The following is a 21305-nucleotide window of genomic DNA, read 5'->3' as shown; positions in this document are numbered from 1 at the left end:
TTGTTTTCTTTGGATCAGCTGATGGCCAACATTTCTTTATACCACGAATGCAAGTAATGCACACCATAGACTTTGATGTAATTTGTGCATCTGCGATAGGGTTAGGGTCACAGGAACATAGTTCATGTGCATAGATTTTTGAAGATAGTAGAACACATTGAGAGAGTAGTTCACAAACTAAATGGACATTTGTCCTTAATAAATATTGAGTGCAAAAGAAGGGAAACTATGCTCTGTTTCTAAAGCTGTGATTAGGCCGCAACTAGAATATTCATGTAGTTCTGGAATACTTTAGGAATTACGAGGGTGCCAAGGAACATAGGAGCAGGAGTAGATGTTTGAGCCTGTCGATCCAACACCATCGTTAAATATAGTCTCGGTTAATTGTACACATCAGTGTCTTTTATCTATATAATCCATACTTTATCAAAAATTTATCAACCTCTGCTTTAAATATACTTAAAGGCTGAGCTTTCAGAGCCCTCTGGGGTAGAGAATTCCAAATATCACCATCCTCTGAGTAAAATGGATTTCTCCTCAGTTTGTCATAACTAGCATCCTCCTTATTTCAAATTGTTCTCCTGGACCTAGGCTCCTCAACCAGAGTAAAAGTTTCTACCTGCATCTACCCTGTATCTTCTTCTAGCTATGGGGTAGGTTTCAATGAGATCACTTCTCATTCACTGAAATTCTAGAGAATATAAGCCAGTTTGCCCCAATCTCTTCTTAGGACAATCACGCCATCTTGTGAATAAATCTGGTGAATCTTTGTAACACTTTCTCAATTTAAATAGGCAATAATATCCATGACTTGAGATAGAGATCAAGACTACTGAGTTTTCCAGGTGAGGTCTAATCAAATTCCTGTACAATTGAAGCAAGAATTCACTACTTCTGTTTCCAATCCTCTTGCAATGAAGGCTAACATTCCATTAGCTTTCCTAATAGCTTGCTGCACCTGAATGTTAGCCTACAGTGACTTATTAACAAGTGGCCCAAGTCCCCTTTTTGCACGTACACCTTCCAACCTCTGACCTTTTAAGAAATACTCTACATACCTGTTCTTCCTACCAAAATAGCCTCATATTTTTCAACATTATGTTCCATTTGCCATGTTCTTGCCCTATCACTTGAGCCTGTTCACATTCTCCTGAAAATGTTTTGCATCTACTCTGCATACATTCCTGCTTAGCTTTGTATCATCTGCAAGTTTGGAAATAATCAATTTGGTCCTGTGTCTGAAGCATTGAGATATGTCGTGAACATATGCTGATCCTTGCAGTAGACCACTAGTCACGGTTGCTAATGTAAGAATGACCCATTTATTCCTATAATTTTCTGCCTGTTAGCCAATCCTTAATCCATTACCACCTACACCATGTGCTTTCATTTCGCTAACCAGTGTCTTTATCAAAAGCCTTCTGAATATCCAAATATCCACTACTACATCTATTAACTTACCTTGATCTGTTTTGTTTGGAATATCCTCAAAAAAAAACTTCAGGTTTGGTAAACACAATTTTCATTTGCATAACCATGCTGACTATACCCAATCACATCATTTTTATCCAAATGTCCATTTATCATGTCCTTTGTAGATTCTAGCATTTCCCCTACTATTGATGTAAGGCCTATGTGCCTCTTGACCCCTATACTTCGCTCCTTTCTTTGATAGTGGGGTGCCATTTGCAAGCTTCCAATCTGCAGGAATCGTTCTTTAATCTATGGAATTTTGGAAGAATGGTTCCAGAGTGAGGGAATTTATCCACAATGTTAGACTGGAAAAGTTACGGTTGCTGTTTGAGAAAAATGTTTGGGAGCTAAGTTAGATGTATATAAAGTATGACAGGCTTAGATAAGATGGACAGGTGAAAGCTGATGGTAAAAAGAATAGGGAACTCAGATTTGAGGATTTGGTCAAACAGTGCAGAAGAACTTTTTTAAAACATAAATATTGAGTGGTAATAACCCAGAACTTGCTGCTGACCAGGGTGATGGAAGCAGGCGCAATCCATAATTTCAAAAGGAATTGAATAGGCACTGAGGTAAATAAACATGCAGAATTAATGGGACAGAGCAAAGGAATGGATTTCTGATGAAGGGTCTAGGCCTGAAACGTCAGCCTTCCTGCTCCTCTGATGCTGCTTGGCCTGCTGTGTTCATCCAGCTCGACACCTTGTTATCTCTGGGACTGACCTGTCAATGGGTCAACTGGCTACTTACTATTTTTTATTTTATTCGCTCATGGGATGTGAGCGTTGTTGGCTAGCCAGCATTTATTGCCTGTCCCTAGTTGCCTTTGAGAAGGTAGTGATGAGCTCCTTTGTTGAACTACTGCAATCCCTGTGCTGTAGATAGACTCACAATGCCATATTAAGGAGGGAATTCCAGGATTTTGACCCAGGAACAGTGATATATTTCCCAGTCAGGGTGGTGTGTGACTTGGAGGGGAACTTGCAGGTTGTCGTGTTTCCATGTACCTGCTGCCCTTGTCCTTCTAGGTGGAAGTGGTTGTAGGTTTGGCGGGTGCTGTCTGAGGATGCTTGGTGAATTTCTCTCCTGTACCTTGTCAGTAGTACGCACTGCTGCTACTGAGTGTTGGTGATGAAGGGAGTTGACGTTTGTGGATGTGATGCCTTTACATTGGGATTCCTTATAAAATGTCCTGATAATTGTGTGAGAAAGAGTATTGTGAAAGGAAAATGAGATCCTTTTAAGGATTTTAGAACCCAGGTGTTAGATGAAAATTCTGATGAAATCTACAAGGTTGGCAGTCACAATGACATTTCTGACCGTCTTAATGAAATTTCTGAATACAAAGAAGTTTCCATGGGGGAAGAAAACAATGGTAGACCGCATGGATATTGCAGCCCGCTCCTGAGATTGCAGGCTTACTTCTAATTTTATTATAGCAATTATATTTCAGTAGCTTAAGATATTTATTTTGATTCTTTTTGGATCTTTAATGTTCAAAAAAACAAACAAAAAGTGTTTTTGTTTAGGAAACTGAGTTATGCTTAAGGAGCTTTTGAAGAGGCCTACATATTCTCACTGAAAAAATTATACACACAGGCGAGTTTTTTTTAATATCAATAAAGAGACTTTTAGAATTGCAGAGGACATTTTTTTTCTAAATGGAGTTGTGTTTATGTTTGAAGAAAGCTTCACGTGGTCGACTCCGCAGGAGGTTTTTTTTAACTTTTGTCAGCAGTTTTAAAGCTGTCTGCTGGTCTACTTGAGTCTTTTTTTAAATTCGATTGTTGAACTAAGTGGTTGATGTTATTTAAGATTTATATGATTTTTGTTTTACATTTTAAACATTAATTTCTGTGGGTAAGGAACGGTCACTTATTTTTTAAATATGGTACTATTGAAAGTTTTGTTTTAGGCATAATGTCATCAAGAACATACAAGAGACACTGAGATGGCTAGTGGATTAAGAGAAGCGATTACACAGGATCAGTCAGATAAATGGGTGATTGGCAGGAAGGGTAAGAAAGTAGTTCAGAAGTTTCCTGTAGTTATGCCTCTTTCTAAGACTGGTAGAAAGGTGGGGTTAGTGGGGAATGTGGAATGGATGAGGGAGTCGCAGAGTGAGCGGTCCCTATGAAAGGCAGATAGGATGGGGAGAGAAATATCTCTGGTGGTGGGGTTGGATTGCAGGTGGCAGAAGTGGCAGAGGATGATGCATTGGATTCGGAGTTTGGTGGGGCGGTATGTCAGGACCTTGAAATCTGTCCTTATTTTTGTTGGGGGGTGGGGGTTTGACGACAGAAGTGCCGGAAATGCAAGAGGTGCAGTTGAGGGTATTTTGGATCATCGGAATGGGGGAGGTTGTGCTCCTTGAAGTAGGAGGACATCTTCTGCATTGATTTTGGTCACTAAGACATTAAAGAAAAATACAAGATCTGCAAATAATGTAGGAAAGAGATGCTTTGATTTGTAAAAAAGTTGTAGCTCATTGACATTAAATAAGATGAACAAGAGGGACTGTTTTATAAGGCTTTGCAAGATACTTCGTGAAATATAAGAGGCAAGTCTGGAACATTATTTCAGAACAAAATGACTGCAAGACTAGCAGAAGTACAAGTAGCTCTGCTATAACGCATGTTTCGTGAACACAAATTTGCTGTAATGCAATTAATGAAGAGTGGACGCTGTTTGGATAATGCAAACTTTCTACTGTACAGTATAGCGATTTTCACTATTTTCTATAGCGCAACGTCGCACAAGAACACAACTGTTGTGAAGGAAAAAACAGAGTTAACGTTTCGGGTCCAGTGACCCTTCCTCAGAACTGAGGAAGGGTCACCGGACCCCAAAACGTTAACTGTGATTTTTCCTTCACAGATGCTGCCAGACCTGCTGGGCTTTTCCATCAACTTTGTTTTTGTTCCTGATTTACAGCATCCGCAGTTCTTTTGGTTTTTAACACAACTATTGTGTTATAGGAGAACTACCTGTAACTGCAAATTAAAAATTAGTTTGGAATGATGTTGGGGTATATTTCTATGCACAAATTTATACCTGAAATGTGTTCTGTGCATAGTTATGGGGTTAAAAATCCTGGAATAATTCAAAAGCCTTTTGTGTGTAAGTTTCAATAGATGCCTAAGTCAGAAGGAAACAATGGTCTCCTTCATCCATACTTTCTGAAGTGCCAAAGGAAGTTAATGAGCTGTTAGGGGAAAGTTTAAAAAATAATCAGAGATCAGATACGTCCTTACAAGAGAGGGAACCAACCAACCAGTTGCCTTTAAAATTGTACATACATGTTAATTCTGTATTGATCAATTAAGCTGTAAAGAAAATGTCTAAACATAAATTTTTTTCAAGAAGTTGATTAGAATGGTAATGTTTGAATCTCCTTACACTATTATAGTTTGTTTTTGACAATGTGGGATAATGTGTTATGTCAAGGTGGAGAGCAATAAAGGAACAAAGGAAAATGTTGAAGATGACAGCAGTGATGATGAAGAGATTCATTCTGAGGATGAGGAAACTGGCACTGATGTCGAAGACCTTTTGGACAATAACTGGAATATCATGCATTATTTGCCACAAGCATCATCTTGTCAGAGCTACTTCCTCATGATTGTCTCAGGTACTGAATTTCAAGACTGTCAGTTAGTTGTACATGTATGTGTATCTGTCTACATATGATTGTATATTATGTATAAATCTTATTAATGCATTGCAATTAATCTCATGAGTAAAACTTGACTTTACTCACGTTTATTGAGGGACTTTTTTCAGTTATTTTATTGTTGTTGCTATCATCATAATGTTCAGCATAGCCTAAAAATTGGCAGATGTCTTCTAAACACAACTTGCTAAAAATAAAAACAATGGGTGCAATAATTTTCTTTAACAGTTATGAACCCAACGCAATTTTATGTAGGGTGTCCAGTGCCTGAGGCCACCAAAGCTAAATACCTTTGTGGCACATATTGCTGATGTCTTGCCAACTGTTCAGGGATTCTGTGCCATGGACAGAGACAGTGCGGGTGGGGAGGGTAGAAACTACTAAAACAAACCTGATGTTTACATCCTCGTTGTATTAAGGCAGCTGCAGACTAGGAGAAGAACAAGCGCAGTCTTTATTACAATACCGGTGCTTTACTAAATTTAGTGGACTTCATGCCAAGATGCTGGCTATGAAACTATCTGGTACTATCTAATGGCTAGCCTGGCTTAAAAACTGGACGACAGAACTTTCTTTCTTTCCAGTTTGTTGTCATCTGGCTTTGGAATGTGCAAGGTGATATTGCAAAAAATCAAATTGGCGTGAATTTTTTTTTGGTTTTACAACAACCTGAATAGAAGTGTAAATATTTTTGTTTGTAGCTGCGTCCAGCTAATGAGTTGATGGATCAGTCAATGAGGGTTGCATATTCAAGCTCTTTATTCTTTATTCATTCACGAGATGAGGGCGTCACTGGCTAGGCAGCATTTATTGCCCATCCCTAATTGCCAAAAGGGCAGTTCAGAGTCAACCAAATTGCTGTGGATCTGGAGTCACATGTAGGCCAGACCAGGTAAGGAGGGCAGTTTCCTTCCCTAAAGGACCTTAGTGAACCAGTTGGGTTTTTCCCCGAATTGACAATGGATTTGGACGGGATTCGAACCCGGGTCCCCAGAATGTTATCCAGGTCTCTGGTTTAACAGGGCAGCAACAATATCAGTAAGCCATCGCCTCCCCGTTGTTCACAGGCAGATTGATAGGAACAGCAGGTTAAATGTTAAATGTAATGTAAATATGTCAATTTCCTTTGCAAATAAAGTGCCTCATAAATTTAAAGTAAAGACTTGTAATAACAAAGCAAAAAATTAAATTAATATTTGTAAAGTATATTGGCTAAAAAAATTAGTGATCGTCAGTTTCAATCGCCAAATATTCTCATTCCCTTTGGTGCCTCTCTCAGTGAACATAAACCAAATATAAATTTCAATATTATTATTGTTGTTGAAGGAACAAATTATCTGGAGAGATAGCAAGAACTGCAGATGCTGGATGCTGGAGATAACAGTGCGGAGCTGAAGGAACATAGCAGGCCAGGCAGCATCAGAGGAGCAGGGAAGTTGACATTTCGGGTCAGAACCCTTCTTCAGTAGACTACACCTCCTCTCACCCACCTTCTTGCAAGAATGCAATCCCCTACTCCCAAATACTGCACTTCTGCTGCGTCTGCTCCCAAGATGGGGCGTTCCACTCCTACAAATTTCAGATGTCCTCCTATTTTAAGGACCGTAACTTCCCCCTCCTCAGAGTGATCGAAAACGCCCTCAACCGCATCTCTTGCATTTCCCGCATCTCTACTCACATCCCCCCCCCGCCAACAAAAACCAAGACAGAATCCCCCTTGTCCTCACATATCACCCCTCCAACCTCCGCAACCAACATATCATTCTCCGCCACTTCCGCCACCTACAATCCGACCCCACAACCAAAGAGATATTTCCCTCCCCACCCCATCTGCCTTTGGTAGGCACTGCTCTCTCCGCAACTCTGTCGTCCGCTCCATACTCCCCACTAACCCCACGACCCCTGGCACCTTTCCCTGCAACAGCAGGAAGTGCTACAACTACCCCTACATCTCCCCCTCCCCTCTATTCATGGCACAAACAAACCTTCCACATTAGACAGGGGTTCACCTACACATCCATCAACTTGGCCTACTGCATCCGCTGCTCCCGATGTAGCCTCTTCTATATTGGAGAGACCAAGCGGAGACTCGGAGAGCATTTTGTGGAGCATCTGTGCTCTGTACGCAACAAATGACAACACCTTCCGGTTGTGAATCGTTTTATCTCCCCCTCCCACTCGCTGATCCTCCTGCAGTGTCACAATGACGCTACCTGCAAACTGGAGGAGCAGCACCTCATATTCTGCCTTGGGAGCCTACAGCCCAATGGCCTAAACATGGAATTCACCAGTTTCAAAATCTCCCCACCCCCGGCCTCATCCCAGGACCAATCCTTCCTCTCATCCCTGCCTCCTTGACCTGACACAACCTGTCCATCTTCTCTCCCATCTATCCACCCCTCCCACTTCACTGACCAATCCCCACCACTCCCTACCTGCACTCACCTATCTCATCTACCTTCCCCAACCCCATCCCTCCTCTCTCTTTATTTCTGAGCTCCCTTCACCCTCCCCTATTTCTGAAGAAGGGTCCCAACCCGAAACATCAACTTTTCTGTTCCTGTGATGCTGCCTGGCCTGCTGTCATCCTCCAACATATCTGAAGACAAGCCTGCACTGCATTATTAGCAGCTCCTGTGACCTTGCTGCATTTGCTTTTGTCACTATTTGTATGGGCTACAACCAAGAAGGACACCAACGCTTCTACTGCCTCAGAAGGCTAAGGAAATACGGCATATCCACGATGACACTTACCAATTTTTATAGATGCAACACACAAAGCATCCTATCTGAATGCATCACAATTTGGTGTGGCAACTGCTGTGCCGAAGACCGCAAGAAATTAGAGTTGTGAATGCAGCCCAGTTCGTCATGAGAATCAGCCTTCCTTCCAATGACTCTATCTGTACTTCCCACTGCCTCGGGAAAGCAGCCAACATAATCAAAGACCCCTCTCACCCTGATTATACTATATTCTATCAGCAGAAGGTTCAAAACGTTGAAATCACATTACCAACAGATTCAAGAACAGCTTCTTCCCTATGTTATCAGACTCATGAATGGACCTCTCGTATATTAAAGTTGATTTTTTTCTGTAGCTGTAACACTATATTCTGTTCTATTACCCTGATTTACTTATGTAAGGTATGATTTGTCTAGAAAGCACGCAAAATAATTCTTTTCGCTGTATCTTGGTATGTGCATCGATAACAAATCAAGTCAAAGCATGTGATATTGTGGGAGTTCATCTTTCATCATTCCAAATGCACTGTTTGGAGCACAAAGAACTGGAAGCACCATGTCTTCTGACAAACTTTGCTCATCTATGTTCTGAACCTGCCCAGTGCAAAAAAGTAATAGATTGACCGTCCCTCCTTGTCTGAAGGTGGCATACAGATCTATAGGTACTAGCAGTTCTCGATTGTTTCACCCACGTGGCTTGTTTTTGTGCAGATTGCTGTAGATTTTATCAGTAAGTACAGGATATATTATAGTTCAGCCCAAACTTGTCTCGGTCGTTCAACAGTTCTCTTAGCACCTGGCCGAATTGGCCCATTACTTGATACATGTAGCCAATTTGTATTTAAATGTTACTTTTAATTCTAAGACAAGTTTAAGCACATTTATATTGTATTAATTAAATCCTGATCTTCAGAATAGTACTTACAGCACAAGTTACAACCTAAACTGTATCAGATTTGAAAATTGACAAGATTTTTCAATTAAACTCTCTTAATAATGTGAAAATCCAAAGATGCAATTTTCACTTATTAAACAAGTTGCTCAGATATTCGCACACTTTAATAGAGTTGTGATCACCAGGCCTTTAGTGCCAAACACCTGATGCCCTGGAATTTTCTCCTTAAACAACTTCTCCCTTGTACTTCCACCTCATTACTAAATTCATGATCTTGTGTCCGACTACCCATTTCTTTATTTGGCATCCTGATCTTCTCATTTCACTTTGAGAGGGAACATGTTTCATGATTCAAGATGCTGTGTGATTGCAAGGAACTCTACAAATCTCTCTGTTTGTTGCTGATTCCATATCTGCTTAAACAAGAAACAAACCATATAACACAGTGTGGAGCTGGAGGAACACAGCAGGTCAGGCAGCATCAGAGGAGCAGGAAAGTTGACATTTCGGGTCGGGACCCTTCTTCAGAAATGAAGGGTCTGCTGTGTTCCTCCAGCTCCACACTGTGTTATCTCTGACTCCAGCATTGGCAGTTCTTGCTATCTCCAAACAAACAGTATACGTCTTTTTTATTCAAAATACTGACTTGGCAATGTTGTGGATGCGTGTTAAAAGTTTTAAGGTATCTCCCTATCATCCTTAAGCCATTTGTAAATTGGATTAAAATGTCAAAAGACTTGGATTGGATCAAAAAACATTTGATCATGTGGCAATATTGAATATTAAAATGGGGAAAGGGAAAAGTTGGCAGCATTATTGTCAGATGACTTGCAGAACAATTTTGCTTGAAAATTGGACATGGATCTCTTTTTTGCTCATTTTTTCTATTCATTCATGGGATGAGGACATCACTGACTAGGCCAGCATTTATCGCACATTCCAGAGGCAGTTGAGACTACATTACAATGGGTCTGGAGTCACATATAGTCCAGGTCAGGATGGCAGTTTCCTTCCCTAAAGGAAGGAACATTAGTGAACCAGATGGGTTTTTCTGGCAGTAGACAATGGATTCATGGTCACCATTAGATTTTTATTGAATTTCGATTCCACAATCGGCCATGGCTGGACTTGAAACTGTGTTCCCCAGAACATTAGCTGGGTCTCCAGATTAACAATCTGGTGATAACACTACTAGGCCATTGCCTGTCGAATTAGTGCAGGTAGTTGGGCACAAGGTGTTTGGTAATGAGATGGAAGTGCAAGTGAGAAGTTGTTTAAAGAGAAAATTCCAGGGCATCAGGCATACGGCACTAAAGGCCTATTGATCAATAGTTTGATAAAGGTAGAGGTGCAGAGGCATAACACCAAAAAGTCAATAACATGACATGAGACAGTTAGCTCTATCAAAGTGTGTGTACATCTGATCAACTTCTTTAATAAGTCAAAATGAAAATCGTGCAGAAATTAGTGTGTGGGGCATATGTCATGAACCTGTAAAGAAGGAGGAAGTACTTATCTGCAAAAAAACAGCAAATTACAAATCAGCAGATAGACAAAACTAATTCTGGCCAAAATTCATATTAATATTGTAACTGATTTTTTTTCTCTGATCCTTTCACTGAAATAAATTGTAAAATCTGTAAGAAACAATACAGGCTATTAATTGCTAATTTCTTTATGCAGTTGTGTGCACTCATTACATTTGAAATTTTTCAGCTTATATTGTAGCTGTGTACCACAGCATGAAGGAAGAACTTAGACGCAATGCCCCAGGGTGTACTCCTATAAAACGACGAGGCACCAGCCAAATTTCACAGGAGCCTGCAGGAGAAACGGGAGCATCTGCAGGTTAGAAAGTAGTGCCTAGAGCAAAGCACTAGGTTTTAACATATTTCTTCTCTTTTTTTAAAAATAATTTAAAAATACAATTAATGATCAAATAAAGTGTAGAGTGTGAAATAAATGTGAGTAATATTGCAAAATAAATATTGCTTTTTTTTCTACATGCCTTTGAGAGTTTTTAAACTGTCTGAAAAGTTGTATTGTGTAATTTGAAGAGCAAAAGGCATGTTGTCTGTATGCTGTAGTATTGCCTATTTTTGACTGTTTTTCTGTGAAACTGAAGTCTCAGCCAATAGCTACAGTACTTTTCATATTTCTGTGTTTTCCATCTCACCAGCCCTCAATTGATGGTGCCAATGTGACTAAAAGATTGCAATTTTAATCCTGAGACAGGACATGTGGCTTTAAGCTCCATTCCAGAGACTCTAATCAGAAGTCTAGGCTAACATGTCAGTGCTGGTATAGTCTATTTTTGGAGGTGATGTCCCTCAGATGAGAAGTTAAATTGAGGCCCCCATGTACCCTCTGTTATACACTTGTGACATTATTTCAAGAACAGGAAAGTTTTCCATTGTACCTTATCTATAATTTATTCCTCAACCAGAACATTATCTAGTCATTGTCTCATTGTTATTTCTAACGGGCTGTTATTCTGGAAATGTGGCAATCAAAAAGTGCACAATCTTACAATGGTGTTTTGAAAAATCTTTCTCTGGCCATAAAACACTTTTGGAGGTCATGGAGCCTGAGGTTCTAAAGAGGTTGAACTGTAGATCAGATATAATATAATTATAAGGGAATAAATCCAGGGCGCACTTAATATAGTCCCTCATAATCCAATGGGGATTTCATGTTGGGGGAGAAAAACTGTCCAAGACTGGTGAGAATGTTGAATCTGCTGCCACAAGTAATTGAAGCAAATTACCAGATGCGTTTAAAGAGTGGCTAAATCCGTGAATGAGTCAAAAAGGAATAGAAGACTATGTGAATATCGTGGGATGAAAAATTGTTGGAGGGGAAGCTTTGTGTACAGCAGAAATACCAGCATAGACCAGTTGAGCCCTGAGACTTGTTATTGCGATAGTGACCTCACCTAACTGAACGTAACCTCATTTTGCAGGAATGATCACCTTCTCTCAGGAGTATGTTGCTAATGAGCTCACACACAACTTTTTCACCATCACTCAGAAAATTTTGAAGAAAGTGAGCAGCAATAGACACTCCACTGAGCCTTCTGAAATGTTCCCAGTTCTACCAGGCTCCTATCTTCCATTCAACAATCCTGCACTGGAATTCATCAAATCAGTTTGTAAGGTGAAGAGAATGGAGCAACATAACTGTTTAGGGTTACTGTTTCTAGAATGGGGAAAATTGTGACTGATGAGTGTAATGCATTTTTATTTTTGTAAACTGCACTTTCACCTCTGAGATGGAGATTCAAATTCAGTCAACTGCCAAGGAGTTCTTTAGACTGGCTGGATGATTGGCACAATACTACCACTGAAAAGATTGTTGTACTATTTAAGCAATTCCAGTGAAAGCTAACTTTCTTGGTTTGTCTTGCATTTCTATTCAGTTGATCTCCATTCCTAAGAAGTGTCACAAATCAAATTGATACAAATTTATATTTCTAATCGGGCTGCTTTATTTTTACTTTTAGAATATCATTGAAATGAAGCATTGTATTAACCTTTTTTGAGAACCTAAATGTCTTTTGGAACATGCACATTTGTTAACTGCTATAACTTGCTGGTTTATTTTATGATGACTTATTGATTTATTGGATGTGGACATCAGTGGCTAGGGTAACATTTAATGCCCACCTCTGGTTGTCCTGAGGAAGGTAGTAGTGAGCCATCACCTTGAAGTGCTCAGTCCTTGTGATGTAAACATACCACAGCACTATTTGTAAGGGTTTTTCAGGATATTGACCCTGTGACAGTGATGGGACAGCTCCAAGATAAGACAGTTTGTGGCTTGGAGAGTGGATTGCAGGTGACGTTCCCAACCATCCACTACCCTTATCTTGCATATTTGGAATGTGCTGTTAGATCAGCATTAATGAGATGTGGAGTGCATCTTGTGGATTGTGTATACTGCTGCCACTTTGCAATAGTGGTGAAGGAAGTGAATGTTGAAGGAGATATTGGGTGCTGATGGAGCAGGCTGCTTTGTCCTGCATGATGTCTAGCTTCTTGTGTTGTTGGTGCTTGAGTACCTATGCAGATGAGTGGGAAGTGTTCCATCATACTTCTGACTTGTAGATGGTGTACAGGCAGTGGGGCGACAGGACTGATTTTTATTGTGAAAGCCATTTGAAGTACAGTCAGTCTCAATGTAATGCCAGGAACAATAGTGGCCAATTTGTATTGAAATTGCTACAGTCAGTAATGTGAATAAATGTCCAGATAGTCTGCTTTTATTGATGCTAGTTGAGAATTGACACTTGGAGAACTTACCTAATCATCATCAATTTATGAATCTTGCATGTTCAACTGAGAGGATACACTGAGCCTCAGTTTCACATCTCATCTGAAAGATGGGTCTTTTATAGGACTGCAGTCCCTCAGTACTGCTGTGAGACCTCCATTAGATGTTCAGTCTCCGGAGGGACACTTGAATGAATAATTGGTTTGTCAATAGTGAGAATGTGATCAGTGAGCTACAACTTTCTCTCTCAGCACAATAACTAAGATCACAGTGCAAATTTTATTAGCATTTTATTAATGTGATAATGTTTAAGCTTCGTGTGCATTGTAGGAGATTTACTCCAAATCTACCCCACTATTTGTGACTGAGGTATGCATGATGTCACTGGACAAATGAAATCAGGAATATTTCACTTCCTTGCTTCCCATCCTTTATTGCATAGCACAATGTTTGCGTGAATTTTACTGCTCTTACTTAAAAATAGTAAATGCTGTTTGTTATATATGCATGATGCAGATGTCATAATAGCAATGCACTTTTTATTTCTTCAAATAGATCTTGTCTCTGGATTCGAACATAACCAACCAGGTTAATAAGTTGAAACGAGATCTTTTACGTCTAATCGATGTAGGGGAATTCTCTGAGGAAGCTCAGTTTAAAGACCCCTGCCAGTCCTACATATTAGCTGAAGTTATCTGCAAGAATTGCAACTTCTGCCATGACCTGGATCTTTGTAAAGACCCTTCCATGTTGCAGGTACATATGGAGGGGTTCAACATTTCTGGTAGTTATTTTAGCAATCAGACAATTGAGAGTCCGGTCTTGGCATACCCACTTGTGAACTTGAAATAAGACCCTGTTCTTAAACATGTGTTCGTTGCTTAATTTTTGGATTTTAAGAAAAGACACCATTTAACACTGAAAGGTTGCCCATGTGCTGGTTTTTTTGAAACAACTATCCAATCTGAATCTCTCGCTGTTTTCCCCAGGAAAGTGTGCATCCAGTTGTCTACTGAAGGTTGTTACTTAGTTTGTTTCCAACAGTCTTTCAGGTGGTTTAAATTAAAATTGTAAGGGTGTTTGTGCCTGCATAAAACAAGGCCTAGAAAATATTTCAGACTTGGACTGGCAATAGACAAGTAAAATTTGTGCCAGGCAAATGCTAGGTAAAAACCATCCATAGCAAGAGTATAATTGCTTTTCTTTGGGGTTCAATAATATTGCCATTGCTAAAGTCCTCACCATTTTCAAGGAACTCACTTAAACCAGCCACAGAAATTCCATGGCTGCTAGTACAAGTCCACGGCTGCAAATTCTGCAAGTGGCTCTTCTGATTCCCTAATACTTCTCCAAAAAGGCACAAATCACAGAACAAGTTTGAAACTATCCAAACCAAAGCAGTTCATTGGTAACCTAATCACCTGCTTTAAACATGTCCCACAGTGGCGCACCATGGCTGTGGTATGTGCTATACAGTGATGCACTGCAATAACAGCACTTGCATAACCATTACCACCTAGAATAGCAAAGACAGCAAAAGCATGAGAAGACCATCACCTTTAAGTTTCTCCTCCGTAAATCTGATAAAGTTGTGATTTGGGCATCTATCATTTTACCTTTGTTGCAAAGTCTATCCTGAAACTCCCTATCTTTATAGCACTGTGGGCATATCTTCCAACCATGGATTACAGCAGTTGAAGAATTTTAATGGGAAACTTGTGCAAACAATAAATGCTGATCATTGCTGTTGATAGCATAATTCTGGAATTAATTTTGTAAGAAAAAGAAAAATCTGTTCTGTGGTAAAGTAACAATTGATTGCTGAAAAGGATAGTTTAGTTTGTTTCTAACTTTTGCAGCATTTGAGTAAGACTACAGTATAAATGAAAGTTTCATAATCCATTCCTTTCTTTGAGTTTACTTGAGCACAGCCCAAAATGCTGTCATTTTAACACTGTTTCTTTCCTCCTTATTAATACTTTACCAAAACAACATAGAAGCTCTATTTTAAATGCTTTAAACACACTATCTCACTTCAAAGTTTCTGCTTCAAATTGCAATTTCAGTCCGGTGTTGGAATTTTATTTTTGAATTGTGATCGCTTGCTTTAATATCTTTAACTGCTTTGGCTTGCTCACTCTTGTATTTTAGGGGCTTATGCTTAAACTTTGCATACAGTGATTCCTTTCTTTTTGGCAGGATGGCACTATACTACCCAAGTGGTGCTGCACTAATTGTCAGACTGAGTACGACTCAGATTCTATAGAAATGGAATTGGTAGAAGCACTGAAGAAGAAAATGATGGCCTATACGCTTCAGGATTTGGTACATGAACATGTCCTTTCTTTAAGTATCACATGCCTGAGCCAATGCTACATTGTTTTAATTTATTACAAACATTTTTTTTAACTGTGACTGTCTTATATGTATTCATGACTTTTATACATGTCAATAATCTAAATGAAATCCTAGTCCCAGAATATTGGACCCAGTGGTGATTTTAGCATGAAAGAACATGTTTGCTCCTCAAGATTATATTTTTGATACATGTAAGTTGTTAAGCACAGAAAAGAAAATGATTTTTTTTTTTAAAAGATTTAGACTTAAAATTTGCGTTTTGTTTCTAACTTTAAATGCATAACAAGAACCATGTGCTCAAGTCACAGGAAATAGTTTGTGCCCTGGTTCTGAAATGGGAAGAACAGAGGCACCAAACTGGGCCAGTAAAATTTCTGTTACAAGTGAGTGAAGTCCTCTTTTAATAGAAAGGAACATCAGCTTCTCGACACTGCACCCAACACTTGATCATCACCCTTCCATCTAAGTAACCAATAGTGGACACAGTAGAGACTGGAATTCAACCAGATCTTTCTTTCTATTATTTTGGCTATGAAGTCTAACTTTCAACTGGTCTTATCTATTTCTGCTGTGCATTAGATGTTTGTGAATGCCAAGTTTATTATGGCATCTAGTCTTTTTTTCAATTCCATCCTTAACATTTTTCCATACCATTCTTGGAAAATGCATTGCCTTTTATTTTAAACCCTGTGTTAGTACTTCAGATTCATCAGTAATCCACTGATCTTCCTGTATCTACCAGCATTTTGGTATCAAATCATTTTTTTGGGGTTTCTGAGGCCAGATCATGGATATAAATTGAAACAGTACAAGTAAAGTTGCCATAGTCCTACTGGATCATACGAACCAGACCATAACTCTCCCTTAAGAAAGAGGTGTCTGGTGGTTTTAACCTGAGAGTCACATACCTCAGGTGAGGGGAGAAGTTGAGAAGCTACCCTTCGTGATATCCTCAGCTGGTATGGGAATTGAACCCACATTGTTGTCATCACTCTGTATCACAAACCATGGGAGACCAACCTTAATTTTGGTGGGACAGACACAATGGGCCAAAGAGACTCTTCTGTACTGTATGTTTCAAGGTCCCAAAACTATTCTTTGGGAGACTTCTCTCAGTATTGCCCCATTCATCTGCCATTCCATTCATTTGTAGTTTGGTTCTATAACCAATCGATTGGAAGTGGAGTCACAAAATTTTAGACAGTCTGTCTCTTCCAGATTTAGTAGCTACAGTTTCAATCTGTGTTGACTAAAATAATGCTAAAATTATAATTATTATATCTCCCACTTAATGCACTAAAAAAAACTTTGTTGTCCTAGGTTTGTTCGAAATGTAAAGGAATCAAAGAAGCCAACATGCCAATTTATTGTACTTGTGCCCGGGACTTTGATTTGACCATTTCTGTAAAGGTGAAGTGCATTCATACCATTGTTCTTTGGTGCCACTTAGATACAACTTTTATCCATCAAAAATCCCTGTCAGAAGCTTTATTTGATTTTGATTGGAAATAATTTTTTTTAATCCCGTAACTTGTCAGTATGCTTCATTTATTTTTGTCAATATTCATACAAATCTAAAAATTATATCAAGAATCTCTAGACTTATTTTAAATTAGTCAGCTTTTCAATCACATGACAACCACACCCTTAAAAAGACCTGAATTTTCAACTGTGTTACAAACCCTTTTGTTTATATACTCAGTAACATTTTTATAAACGTTCTGATGCATGCATTTTGTTTTTATGTATATGTTTGTAGGGATTTATGGAACAAATCCAGGTATTCAGAAATATTGCCAGACACTACAGCATGCCCTTCTTGTTGGAGACTGTTGATTGGATGTTTAGGATGAATACAAACCTAAGGCCATGAAGACAAAAGAGTTAACAAGATGAACAAATATCAATGAAGTTATGAACATGAGTCTTTCAAGGTGCATTTGGAATTAACCATTTCTACGCTAAAGAACTTGATTAAATCCGTTTCTCTAATGCCAGCAGATGCTGCATAATCTGAGCATTCTTCTAGTGTAAATCGATGATGTGGTCTGAACAGCAACCAGCTCATTGGGAGCGTATAATGCAAGCAGAGCAATTTCTGCCTAGTGACAAATTTACCCTGTCTATGGAACTGTTGAGTAATGAAACGAATTTCTGGAAAGAATGAGCATAACCAACTAAATGCATCCTGGTTTATTCAAGCGTAGATTCTGGTAAATTAACTCGGTGACTTTGTTAAATAACATCTAGTTCAGGCCATTGCTTACAAACTATTACATATAGTAATACACCCTGGTACGTGATTAAAATACCATATTGTAATATAGTCAAAATGATTTAGATCTAATAAGCTGTTACAATTAAGCTCAAGCAATTTAGAAACTTCCCATGAATCTTGGAACTAAGGTCTAGGCTTAAATTCTGTTCCTAGTATGTTTTCAAACCTATATGCAGTATGTGGTATATAAGGAAACATTTTCCCTGTGTTGTAATACTGTGTTTCTGGTCCTTAGGAAATTTCGGTTTTAAACAACACCAGAGTGCCACCTGGTTTAATCTTTATGCAATGTGAGAAATCAAAAGACAACTATTAAATTGATGTAGACCCAGTCATCAAGTAAACACCAAAAAATGGCAGCATCAGTTATCTGGTATTCTAATTGATGGTGTTGTAGGTTTAAGTTTTTATAAAATTATCTAATATGTAATTCAACCTGTGAAAGCATGTTTACAAATTTATTTTTCATCGCAAAACCAAGAATCTATTCATTTTTTGTGGAATTCAAGAAATGAATAAAATAGAACAAATTATTTTTGAAGGGTTGTGTTAATTGATCCATGTAAACTAAATTAGGCCATGAGTGCTCTGTCAGCATAGAGTTTTATCTGACTTTGTTGATGTGCTTGTATTTCTCTGCTGTATATGCAGCAATGTTATTCAAATTGGAAACTGGCAATTTTGTCTGAATGGCTAGTTGCAACCTTTGTAACAGTCAATCTTAAATATTTTCTAACTACACTTTTTATTTAAAGTCAAAGATTTTAATGAATTATGTGAGAAGTTAAGGCAACCCCTTAAATCTTGCATAGCATGACTTGGAAAATTACTTTAAACATGAACTTAAAATATATAAAAAATAGTGCAACAGATTTTTTGAGTGGTCTAACTGTGTTTAACAATAATACAGGCTAGCATTAATAGAGTTATGTATCTGGGCCTCCACCATTGTTGAAATCAACTGGGAAGAAAGGTCAGATAAGTAAAAAGGAAGTTTACTTAATGGCAGAGGCCCTGATTTTTTTTAAAAGGCAGATTTTTGTTTGCTTTGTTAGTCCACCTTCTTAAAATACAGTTGCTGTGATCATTGTGCTGCCATTTAGGGGTACCCCATTAGCTAGGCAAACAAATAAATCTTGTTTGTGTAATAATTTGCTGTTTTGACTACCTTAGCATTTCAACCTGCCTGGTATTTCATTTATAAATGAACCAATTGTGTCACTATCTTTTTAACGTGTATTCTTGTTTCAGTTCCACCAATTTCCAGACTTCCAGATATATTTTACTTGGTTATGATTGTTTAGAAAATTGCAACAGAGGGGTTTGAAGGAAAAGATATTCCTGTTCTGTACTGGGTCATATTAATGACGTTATTTCTTCTTTAAATGTGAGCACTGTTTTCAAACTGTTTCTGTTTTTGTTAGAATATTTGGTATTCAGAAATCTCTGCAGAGAGCTAGTGCATTATACAGGCAACTTTTTTTTTATTCAGCATTGATTACTGCAAAATGTGCTGTAGCTGATGAACAGCAAAAACACTTTTTACTTCAATAACAATTTTCTATTAAAAACTTTACAATGTTTTTACAGTGCAATACAAATAAAACATTAACATTTCTGTGATACTTGGACATCCTCACTCTTTCTTTCAGTTTTAATATGATAATTTGGTACGCAGGTTAAAATCAGCATTGGTATGTAACAGTGATGTAGTGATTCCTTGGCATTTAAATAGCTTTTACAATGCAGAAGCAGGCTGTTGAGGCCAAATGATCTATGCTGATATTTATGCTGCATGTGACGCTTCTTCTAACACATCAATATATTCTTCTGTTTATTTTTTATTCATTTCTAGTTTTTCCTTAAATACATGTATGCCATCAGACTCCATCATTTTGGTAGCAAGTTTCACTGTCTAACCACTCTCTAGGCAAAGTTTCCAGGTTTCTCTTGAATTCCCTATTGGATTTACCAATTTATGACCCTATGTCTATACTCGCCCATTACTGGAATTATTTTCTGAATGTCTGCTGTATCAAATCTTCTAAAAACCTTGAGGACCTTTTTATAAGACCACTCCACACTGTCCTCTCTTTTTCTTCATGGGTATAACCACTCAACTCTATATCATTTCTAGTAAATCTTTCTTGCACTATGTTAATCCTTTCTGTAATATGGAGAGCCAATGCCTATGTTATTATGTGTTTCAAAGTCACCGAGGAAGAATATTCATCACCAGAAGAATCCTGATTTCAACTGACATTTCATTAGATGATGCTGCCTCACACATGAACTTAGTCCTAGTCTCTCCTATTAGTGGAAACATTTTCTGCACTTCCACTCTATCCAAGTCACTCGGTATCCTGTAAATTTAAGTCCAATCCCTCCTTAACCTTCTAAACTCCCATAAAGTACCGACCCAGAGTCCTCAACCACTCTTCATATGACAAGCTGTTCATCCCCAGGATCATTCTTGTAGATCTCCTCTGGACCCCCTCCAACACCAGCACATCTTTCTTTTAGGTATGGAGCTCAAAACTGCACACAACGTTCTAAATTTGGTCTGACCACAGCTTTATACAGCCTCAGCACTCCATCTCTGCTGTTGTTTTCTAACCTTCTTGAAATGAATGTCAAATTTGCCTTCCTAACCATCAAGTGAACTTGCACATTAACCTTAAGCGAATCCTGAACTAAGGCTCCCGAGTCCCTTTTCACTTCAAGTTTGTCTTCCCCCATTTAGAAAATATTCTACACCAGTTCTTCCTACCAAAATGTATAACTTCACATTTTGTTCCATCTGCCACTTCTTTGTCCGCTCGCCTAGCATATCCAAGTCCTTCTGAAGCTCCCTGCTACTGCAAGACTACTTGTTCTACCATCTAGCTTTGTGTCTTCTGCAAATGTAGTAATAATGCCCTTCATTCAAATCATTAATGAATGGCGTGAACAGTTATGGTCCCAACAGTGACCCAGTGGAACTCCACTAGTCATTGGCTGCCAACCTTAAAAAGACCCCTTTATCCCTATTCTCTGTCTTCTACCAGCAGCCAATCTTCTATCCATGCTAGTGCCTTGTTCCTAACACCATGGGCTCTTTTTTCATGTAGCAGCCTCCTGTGTGGCACCTTGTCAAAGGCCTTCTGAAGATCCAAGTTGATCACATCTATTGTCTCTCCTTTGTCTAACTTACTCATTACCTCTTCAAGGAATTCTAACAGATTTGTCAGGCATGGCGTCCCCTTGACGAAACTATGTTGACTTCACTCTATTTACCACACACTTCCCAGTACTCCTCAACCTCATCCTTAATAATGAACTCTAAAATCTTATCAACGACTGAGGTCGGGCTAACTCACCTGTAGTTTCCTGTCTTCTTCTTCCCTCCCTTCTTAAATAGGAGTGTTACATTAACTACTTTCCAGTCCTCTGGCACCCTTCCCAACTCCAGTGATTCCTGAAAGATCACCACTAATGTCTGTACAATCTCCTCAGCTATCTCCTTCAGAACTTTGCTGTGTTGTCCATCTGGTCAGGGTGATTTATCCACCTTCAGACTTTTCAGCTTCCCCAGCACCTTCTCCTTAGTGATGGTCATTACACTCCCCTATCCC

General features: G+C 38.8%; 1 protein-coding gene across 1 annotated transcript in view; it reads left to right on the top strand.

Annotated features, from left to right (window-relative positions):
- LOC109911199 (polymerase (DNA directed), epsilon) overlaps positions 1-20958 on the top strand; it is a 105367-nt gene extending 84409 nt beyond the window's left edge. Inside the window, exons 21-27 of the mRNA XM_048611735.1 lie at positions 4921-5104; positions 10500-10631; positions 11746-11939; positions 13611-13811; positions 15255-15380; positions 16734-16823; positions 17173-20958. Coding sequence (XP_048467692.1) covers positions 4921-5104; positions 10500-10631; positions 11746-11939; positions 13611-13811; positions 15255-15380; positions 16734-16823; positions 17173-17286 — 1041 coding nt within the window. The 3' untranslated portion in view covers positions 17287-20958. The remainder of the gene's footprint in view (positions 1-4920; positions 5105-10499; positions 10632-11745; positions 11940-13610; positions 13812-15254; positions 15381-16733; positions 16824-17172) is intronic.
- The last annotated feature ends 347 nt before the right edge of the window (positions 20959-21305 follow it).

Source organism: Rhincodon typus, chromosome 24, assembly GCF_021869965.1.
Source record: "Rhincodon typus isolate 14 chromosome 24, sRhiTyp1.1, whole genome shotgun sequence".
NCBI lineage: Eukaryota > Metazoa > Chordata > Chondrichthyes > Orectolobiformes > Rhincodontidae > Rhincodon > Rhincodon typus.
Note: the sequence above shows the minus strand (reverse complement) of the source record. Positions and strands in the feature narration are given on the sequence as shown.